The sequence below is a fragment of the Gavialis gangeticus genome, unplaced genomic scaffold, assembly GCF_001723915.1.
Source record: "Gavialis gangeticus isolate Ggan-Ray unplaced genomic scaffold, GavGan_comp1, whole genome shotgun sequence".
NCBI classification, from domain to species: Eukaryota; Metazoa; Chordata; order Crocodylia; family Gavialidae; genus Gavialis; species Gavialis gangeticus.
In genome coordinates this window covers 1615336-1625310 of record NW_017728981.1, presented here as the reverse complement: position 1 = coordinate 1625310, position 9975 = coordinate 1615336, and the positions used below count along the sequence as shown (strand labels likewise).

At 51.5% G+C, this 9975-nt stretch overlaps 1 protein-coding gene across 1 annotated transcript in view; it reads left to right on the top strand.

The window, feature by feature from the left end:
• Positions 1–20: 20 nt before the first annotated feature.
• Positions 21–9975, top strand: part of SLC4A8 (solute carrier family 4 member 8) — a 66170-nt gene continuing 56215 nt past the window's right edge. Inside the window, exon 1 of the mRNA XM_019511436.1 lies at positions 21–67. Within this exon, the coding sequence (XP_019366981.1) occupies positions 23–67 (45 nt within the window). The 5' untranslated portion in view covers positions 21–22. The remainder of the gene's footprint in view (positions 68–9975) is intronic.

Genomic DNA, 9975 nt, shown 5'->3' with positions numbered 1-9975 from the left:
GTGCGGCGGAGGCAGCCCAGCCATGCCGGCGGGCAGCACGGAGCCGGACGGCATCCTCAGCTACCAGGTAGCGGGCGCGGGGCCGGGCCGGGCCGGGCGGCTCGCTGCGGCAGAGCCATTTCCTCCTGCGGAGGGGCTGGGCAGCTGCCATGCACATGCCTCCCCCCCCTTTCTCTTTTTGCCCCCCTCTTCTTTTGTTTGCATCCTTTTAATTTTTTCTGCACCCTTTTTCGTGGGTGCGGGGGTGCCCAGCTCCTGCCCCTGGGCGTCGAGGGGGCAGCAGCGCCTGCCCCGCTCCCCGGGTGCGTTGGTGGAGGGGCCTGGGAAGAGCCCCTAGGAAGGCATACAGGCGCAGCGCTAGGGGAGCCCCGTCTCCCTGCGTGGCGGGCAGGCCGGTGCCCTCACCTGCGGGATGCTTGGCACAGCCTGCGTGGGGCTCTGCGAGGCAGGGGGGGCCGGCGTGCAGGGAGCCTCCGTCTCCGAGGGTGGACAGTGGGCCCGGGGCCGGCGGGTGGCATTGCGCGAGTCCGGCGGGCGCCGCGTGTGGGTGTGGGACGGGCAGCTCAGGCCCTCTTTGTCCCTGGGATTGCTGTTTGCTGTCATGCTTGGAAAATGTCTGCTGTTGCCTGCATGCACGCGTGTGTGCAGGGGGCTAGGCAGGGGAAGGAGCGTGGGGAGACCCCTCGCTTTGCAAGAAGCCCGGTTTGCCTGTCGCGAGAGGATATTCTGGCTGGGATGCTCGAAGTAGCTGAAGGGCAGTCGGCGCTGCTGAATCTCAAGGGGATTTGGGGGGCAAATCCACATGTGGGCCTTTGGCAGTCTTCATGCTTTCAGTGCCTGAATGTCTTTCTGCTTTTGCAGTGGTGAGCAGGCAATGGGCAGCCCCTCTGTAAGAGCCCTGTCCTAGAAGTGTTATTCATTTGTGTTAGTTAACACTGGCACCCAAGAGCGCTAAATCGCCCGGTGCCGTCCACATGCAGGGGAAGAGAGAGCTGCTGCCCCAAAGAGTTTGTAGCCCGGAGGGACAAAGAGAGGGGGAAGAAGTGGAAGCAGCAAGAGGCTTAACCGAGCTGTTGGAGGCTGCGCCAGAAGCCCAGGGTTTGAGTCTCCGGGTGACTGTCCAGCCCTTGGCCCTTGCAGGCTCTCTTAGGCTCCCAGGGTTGCGGCTTTTGGTCCCTTTAAGCCAAATAAAATTGAAGTCCTGAGCGACAGCTGCCAGGCGATCGTGGGGGGTCGAATCCCAGGGCAGGCACAGAAGGGAAAACCTCAAACAAAGGCTTGCAGCGTGCAAATGTGAAAAAGAAAGAGGAAACTGAAGAAAAGGTTGTTGGCTGTATCCTGGGGGGCGTCCCCGATGGCTGACGGCGGAGCAGGATCTTTCAGAGCCAGGCAGGCCCGAAGCAGCGGCCTTGCTTCCAGCGGGCAAGCGGCAGTATGGATCCTGCCGGTCATTACAGGACACTGGACAGCAGCCAGCAATTCAAGTCCCAGAGGCGCACGTGACCATAAATGCAGGATCCAGGCTCTCGGCAGCCTTGCCAACCAGGCATTGCCCTCCCGCACAGATGATCCCGGCCCCTGAAGGACTCATCCATCACCCAGACCCGAGTGACACCTGATATGGGGCTTTTATGAATGCTCAGTATCAAGGAGCCCGGAGATCCCTGACCTGGGGATTGAAGCTTATTGACTGAGGACACTCCTGTCCCCCCACCTTTCTGTTCCCATCGATCGACCGTGAACACTTGCCAAGGACAGCAACGAACGGTAAGACACGCAGCCAGCTCATTAACAAGCTGGTGGGGGCATTGTGGGGCGCGAGAGCCTCAACCCTAAGGATGTCGGCTCTTGCCGTCCCGTACTCTGCGGCAGAGTACTGCGCGCCAGTCTGGACCCGGCCGTCGCACGCTGAGCTCGCTGGTGCGGGGCTACATTTGACGACGCGCGTCGTCTCGGGAACACTTCGACTGACCCCTCTACCATGGCTCCCAGTCTGGAGCAACGTCCTTCCCCCTCATCTCGCGTGGCAAGTTGCAGCTAGCAAGCCACTGGAGAAGGTCTACTGCAATGCAAGCCTGCACAGCCAGCTCTTAAATGCACCTGTTGCATGTCTCCCATCATGACGCCCACCGTGGCCCAAACTGCCGCACGAGGGCCCCACAGCGGAGCCCCTCCGTTGTGAGGACCAGAGGTCAACATTACCACCAAACAAGCCCTACAGCCTGGTCCTACAGTCACAGATCCTACTGTCTGTCCTCCTGGTTTCAACCTGCGGGCGTGCTGAATCCGTTCCGGTCTCTGTTGCAGCATGATGCCCTTTTCATGGGTTTGCTGCACCGTGAGACAGTGAATGAGAAGAAAAGGCATATGAAGAAGTACAAAGGTAAGAGACACACTTGCAGCCGTAGGACATCTGACCTTTATTTTTGCCTGCGCTCTAGTATCGCCCTCAAGTCTTCTCTGAGGGTGTGGAGAACCAGGACACTACGATGACCTCCACCTTTGGGGTCTTCACCACAATCTGGACTTGAAGCTATGGCAAAACACACACCATGTCACAGTGACTGCCTGCTAAGTTCAGTGGCGGTCGACAAGAATTGCGCCCGGCCAGCAAGGACGCTATCGCGCGGCTCGGCAAATATGCACACCCTGCCTGACAGTTCCCTCCTGCTTCTGTGATACTTATTTATGTAGCAGCTGCATTGGCATGTCCTGTTCCTGTCCCCCCCCCACTTTCAAAATCTACTTGAATAATTTAAGGTCCATACATTAGGTGCTCAGGATTGGATTGGAGGCTGAGGCTGGTTTCAAGCTGCCGAAAACGTCTTCAGTGCTGATGCCAACCGGACCCGAGAGCTCTTTCCAGCAGCCAGAGGACTCCGTGCTTAGGGATTTTGGTGAATCATGTTTATTATAGGGGTCGCCCAGGAAGGGGCATAAAGGGCACACCTGCCTTACTCGTGCCCTCATCCAGGAATGTCCTGGACACGGGGACCAGGAGGCTGGCAGGGTCATTTGACTAGATCTGTACTTTCAGGGCTTCTGAAAGCAGGGAGAGTTAGGGGGCCAGCTCTTCATCTCCGCTTTGTGCGGAAGCACTCAGCAAGCCGTGGACTCTAGCCCTTGGTTTCAGCCAAAGCCATTAAAGCTGGTGCATCTCCTGTGTGGGCCGGAGTTAGAATAAGGTAGATTAGTGGGTAGATTAGCAAGGAGCATGAAAATAACCAGAGAAAAAATATAGATGAAGGAAGGAGGAAAGGCTGTCCAATTTCAACCTTCCCGTCTCCCTGGAGTTGATTTTAACTTTCACCTTTGTACTTCTTCGTATGCCTTTTCTTCTCATTCACTGTCTCACCGTGCAGCAAACCCATGAAAAGAAATCCAGAAAGCTGCGATCCGCTCCCTCCCCGTCCTCCACCATAGCGGTGACTTCATTTATCACATCTTTTATCACTAGGATACCTATTATAAATCCACATGGCCTGGAGGTTTGATTCTCACGTGGAAGGTCAAAGGGGTCCATCTACTGTCGGTGCGTCTTTTAGATGCTACCTGGCAAGGAGCTTTTTATGGCTCCTAAGACGATGCATTTCATTTGATACTGTATGTTCTCAACAAACATCAACTAATGAAATCCTAAAGATGTCATCAAGAAACCAATGAACGGTGCAAAGGAAGTATTTGTTCTGTTTACCAGGGACAGTAAGGTAGCAGTCTCCCAGCTGTCTCAGCACCAGATGTGGGATAGGACTAGCACCTTGCCTAGTCCCACCAGATGTGGGATAGGACTAGCATCTGTCCTGAGCGAGGGGTAATTGCAGTACTGCAGATGTGGAAGTGGGTCTCTGTTGCAGCGTGATGGAGAGGGAGACACACTTGCAGCCATAGGACGTCTGACCTTTCTTTTTGCCCACACCCTGGTATTGCCCTCAAGTCTTCTCTAAGGGGTGTGCAGAACCAGGGCTCTATGCCGACTCCACGCTGGGACACGGGCTCACCTCTGTCGACTGGTGAAGTGGTGGGTGCTGAGACCAAACTCTGCCGATTTCGCCATCCCCGGTCCTACCTGCGGCAGCTTCTCCACTCTGCGGTATCGTGACATGCAACACGGGCAGGTTACGGAGCAGAATAAGAGGCTGCTTCTTCTTTTGTATTGGATGAGAGCTCATGACCACGTGTCATTGGGTGGGTTATCTTGTCCCTCAAAAGATTTTAAGATTTCAAAAACTTTCCCCAACCCATAGGATGAAAAGTAAAGAATCTCAAAAACTAAAATCAGGAACTGAAAAAATCTGTAATAAAAATGAGGTTCCAGCCCATTAACATGTTCAGCATTGGCTATTTTGAAATTCTGGGTTTGGATTTCAGTCCTTATTGATCTGATTAGTTTGCAGGAATTACTTGAGATTTCAAACCAACCTCTGTTTCAAATCGGGAATTTTTCAACTTACATATCACTATGTATCGTGCTTGTTTGTGAGCTGCATTTCCTTCTGCTTGGACGACGGGGGCCTGGACAGACCGCTCCGTGCAGAGGATGCTCTCCTGGGTGAGAGGCAGGGAAGTGGGAATTGGTGGGGTGGGTGGTATTTTTAAGGTATTGGGGTAGTGTTGGGGGAGTCTGTTTTTTGTTTCGTACTTTGCAGATTTTATTGTAAGCTACCCTGAGCCTCCTTTGAATCGGGTGACAGGCACAGCTAATAAAGACATGAATAAATACATTTAGAAAATGATTACCTCCTTCCGTAATTCGTATTGTTTCCCCAAATATTTTTGAAAATATTACTGAAACAAACCTTTTCAGCAAAAAGAGTTGGTGTTTGGTGAATTGGCTTTTTCTGCCCCCAAATACTTCAAACTATTTTGTCAACAATTGCTCTGTTTTTATGGTTAGATAATGAGGAGTGTGAATAATCGAGAATCGATGGATACAGCATCCAACGGGGGAAAAGACCATTTCTTTTGAAAGAGATGTCTGGAAAAGCACAGATGGGTGGCACATAGGCGTCAGGACAGAGACCGGCTAGCCAGCATTAAGACTTGTGTCCCATGAGTTTTGTATCCTAATCCTGGGGACTTTGTTCAGTGTGTAAATACTGTGTGCGACTAACTTGAAGGTTGTGCAGACAAAGGAAAAAGAGAGGATTAATAAATATCCGGACGTGAATCCCCCCCACTCATTCTCAGTATTTCTGAGTTGATGAACCAGAGGGATGGTTTTTACGTTTGTGCCAAATGCTAGCTGGGTCTTTAGATAAGTGAATGGTTCACTGGGAGCACATTTGATCACCATATGCAAATAGTATACATGCTTGCCCAGCTCTTTCCTATGGGCTGTCCTGTGATTTCCATCTGGTCGTTTGTGTGCGGTGGGCAGGCAGAGCTAATCCAGCCTGGGCTTGGTACTGGATGCAGAAACTGGTCGTGTGAACGTTTGGTTCGTCCACTGATTTCCTTCTTATGGTTCAGCGGTGTACCTAGCAATATACCCTAGCAGGTAGCATAACACCAGAAGTGACGTAATCCTTTAATAAAAATACTGCTGTATTTTGCAAAAAAAGCATCAACAAGAAAACTCAATACAACTAATAGCAGCATTTTGGACAGCATCTGCAGCCATTGGGCCACTGCATAGGGTGAAAATAAGGCTTGGTTGAACATTTTTTTCCTTGAAACTTTTTATTTATGTATTCATTCTTTTGGTTGGGGTAGTGGGATGTCAGAGAGAGCCATATTTTTCAGGAAAAAAATGTCTGTTTCCTGTAGAAAATTGTAACTTTACCCTCCCCCCCCCCAAAAAAAAAGAAAAAAAAGAAATCCCAGGAATGGGATTTCAAAGAAAGAAAGAAATCCCACCCATGAATTCAGGAAATGCTACGGGGTGCCTTATGGGAATTGTAGTTCTGGTGCTCCAAGCTCCCATTCTCCTCCAGTGGCAGGACCTCCTTTGGCCAGACTACATTTCCCACGCGGGATGGGACTGAGAGTTGTGTGATAGGAACGCGTGCACTAGTCCTGTTGAGAGAGAGAAGTGACAGCTTAGAAGGGTGTTAGTGGCTGCTTTATTTTGCGCTGTTTTGACTCGGAGCAATGAAACTCAACCTTAAAGGCAAGGGAATGGCGAGTGCTATGTATTGCTCTGACTTCAGAGCTGCTCTAGGGTAGTGGTTCTCAAGATTCAAGGTGCATCCCTCCATAATTTTCTTGAATTGTATGGCTGCTCCCTTTGAAAAACTCATGGCATTCATTATTTGACTACGGCAAAACCGCAGAGCAATTTGGAGCAAAGGACTCAGGAAGACCAGAGCAGGTCTGCGTACTGTTGCTACAACAGCTTCCTATTTGAAATCTGTTGTCTTGTGAATCATATGCTGGTGTTTGCACACCTAATAGGGCTAGTGTAGCCTGGCACCCTTAATCGGATCTCATGGCACTCGAGTTGAGAACCACTGTTTTCAGGGGTTCCTTCTCCAGGCAGCATTTTGCATGCTGGAAAAGGCATGGATGCAGCCCGGAAAGGTTTCACAGCTCTACTTTTTGCTCTCCTAAATGAAAGCTAGTTGCTGCTTCTTTATAAAAGAAGATTGTTTCAAGTTGCTTCTTTGCTAAATACGACGGAATTTGAACGACTGCCTTATTGGCATTATCATCCTCATCATTATCATTACTATCAATGACAGCAACAAGAAAACAGTGCTCCTCTAGGATCAGGCCCCCATCGCGCCATATGGCCAAACACAAAGTAAGAGAGCGTGCTGGCTGAAGCAATGCTTTACTCTTACGGCACGCTCATCCCTGTAATATCCGAGCGCCTCCACGAGTGCAGAGGTCTGCGACTCATATCTGCCATGAGGAACTTGCACTCTCTCTCCCAACTTTCCTAAAGGGTGGGGAAGGATAACGTAACCCAAGGGCAGGGAACTGAAGCCCAGACTTGCTCATAGCCCAGAACCAGGGGTAGAAGCTGGTGTCTGGACATAGCAGTGCCTGGACATAGCAGTGACTACTGAGTTGTCTTCTCTTTAAGGTTTCCCAGAACTGGATATTGCAAAATTGCTATTTTTTCCCGTAACACGGGGAAGGGCCTACTGCCCTGGACAGCTGGAACGGTGCTCAGTTAGCTTTGCTTCTGAATGTCACCTTCCAGCCGGTGCTGGTAGATTGTAAACTCTTTGGGGAAGAATTTGGTGGGTTTCTACAGTGCTCGGCTCCTTGGGACCGAAATCAAGACCTGTTCACGGGTACTCTGTGTAATAATATTCCCATGTTGGGTTCTGCCAGGTGAGCTGTTCTGGAAAAAAACTCCTTATTTGACTGACAGTGCTTTTTGGGGTGCCTGAGAGAAATGGCTTCATTCTGCATAACTCATAGTCTAGTATCTCTGCTAATTCTGCTCTGCATTTGCCATGGCCTTGTGTATAGCTGAACATGTGTGGACAAGGATGATGTCTTTTTTCACCTGGCTGGGTTGTGTTCAGGTGACACCTTGTGCCGATAAGCAGTTTAAAGGAGGAAGGGATGCGTGCCGTTCAGACAGTTCTGGCCACGCAGCTCCAGCTCGGCTTGGGAAATGTCACTGCAGCAGGGGACAGAAGTCAGCTATTATGATTTTCCAAGCCGGCCACAGAGTGGTAAGCGAGACACATGACAAGGAAATCCAGAGACTGTAGCGTTTCCTTGGCATCGGTCAGAGGAAGCTATGTTGTAGTGCTGGGTATGTAATGGTATCGCAAGATTTTTTTTTTTTTAATGGCCTGTTTTAATTTGTTGAGAGAGCATTCAGTCTTGGCTGCGAGGCTCCTGTATATATTCCTGCATGTTACAAAAGGAGCTGTTACCCATGTTTTGAGAGTGGAGCTCCCAAAATTAGGCTTGTCCATCCATAGGCAGGCATCTGGATAAAAATGGCCCACATTTTTAGACTCACTGAGCATCTGCAAACTCCATGGGCTTCCACTGAATCTGCAGGTGTTCAGAGCTTCTGACAACGAGTCTGCTTTTATTTAGGTGCTAAACTATGGGCCTTCGAGTGCTAAGATTAGGCTCCTGGGTGAGACAGTTTTGGCCAGAATGAAGTGAGACTGACACAAAGCTTCCTAAAGAGTTAATGTACACAGACACACTCCAACAGTTTTCAAAGACTTAGGCAAGTTTAATATGCCATTTTATGGATGCTCCTGCATCAGACACTTCGTTTAGGGAATCAAAAGGATGGTAAACTTGTGAAGGCATCAGGCAGAGAGCCAAAAAGCAGGAGAAATCCATTCTGCTTGGATAATAACCCTCTCCATGGTTGGCTGCTGTTCAAAGACCACCTTGCTTAGCTCTGAGAACCAGGGTTTCAAGTCCTGGACACCCACAGAGGCTGTCAGTATTCTCAGTCATGCAGGCAGAGGGAGAATGAGACCAGGGAAAGAATGGAGATATCCAAGTGAGATCAAGGGAGGATGACACAGTGTGTTTGCATGTGTCGGGAAGCGCAGGAAGGATAATAGCTTTATGAATAGGCTGCGTTGTTGCAAGTTTCATAATGTTGCCACTTTTATTAGATTGTTCAATCCCTTGGCAATTTCCTCGCTGTATTCATCAGTTTTAGGCAATTGAACTGGCTACTCAAGATCAAGTGCACCCACTTTTAGGGCTTTTTCCCTAAGAGATCTCCAAGTTTGATGCTTGCAGTCACTCTACTATTATTTACATTAGGGCGCTGCCTCGAACCCTGCTGTACTGTGCGCTGACCCTCCTAGGCGAGACGGAAAAGTGGCAGGGGAAGCAGGAAGGCAGTGACTGCCGTGTTGCAGAGCTCAGAAGAGACCCCAGATCTGGTCTAGCGGCCTCCCTACTTGTGCATGTCTTTTGGCTACCTCCTCTATTGCAGCAACAGGTCTTAACTCCGCTGTAGTCTGTGGGTCCTTCCCTTAACTAATGTCTCCCCTGAACTGAGCCACACCGAGCCAGGCCTGGTTCAGCACAACCTGTTGGGGCCAACCCATGCTTGGAAAGCGTGTCACAGATTAAGCCCCACACCCTCCCCGAGTGCTGCTCTGATTCCCTTCCCCTGTTTAATCTGCTGCTCTGCTTTCTGCTCCCTGCTTTGCACTCCCTGCTCAATCTGCTGCTCTGCTTTCTGCTCCTTGCCTTATCTGCTGCTGTGTTGCCTGTCCCCTCCCAGATCTGCTGTGCGCCCCACAGAGAAGCTGCCCCAGAACTGGTTTTAGTGGTGGTGTGAGTGACCAGCCAGGGTGCCATTGTCAGGGTGGTGCCACACACGCACGCATGCACACACGCACACACATGTGCATGCATATGTGCACACATGCCCTGCTATGCTCCACTGCTTATGCTGGGCAGGAGCCACAGGGGGACTTTGGTGGCAATTAATCCTGGGGGCTGGGCAGCAGGGCCCACCTCCCTGGCTGCACCCATTGCTGATTGGAGCCAGCTGGACGGCTGGGGCAGCAGGATAAAAAGCCCCCGGATGGCGGTTGTGTTGGTGGGCACTACTAGACAGCATAACGGGCCAGGCCACGGGCAAGGTAGTTGTGCCCAGCAAGAAGGTGGCACAGCTGGCTGGCCCTGGCTCGTGCACCAAGGATGTCACCATCACTGACGTGCTGAGGCTGGAGGCTGAGCTGCAGCCACCCCCCACTGGCCACTGCCACCACTGTCGAGGGCATGGGTGAGGGAGGACGGCACCCTGCTGCTGGGGCTAGGCTTCCTGTGTGGACAGCCCTGCCTGCTGCCTGCCCCAGGCCAAGCCCCTGTTCCCCCTGCGGCCTGACCCCCCAGCACCAGGACAGCATCTCGGGTGAGTGGACACATGCTGCCCCGCAGTACCCCATGGGGTCCTCTGCCACCTGCAGCCTCTGGGGCACACATACCTCTCATGCACCGCCCCCCCCACACACCCTTCCTACCCCCCTTCCACTGCCCCCACACCCTCAATCCCACTGACACCCCCCTCTCACTCCCGAT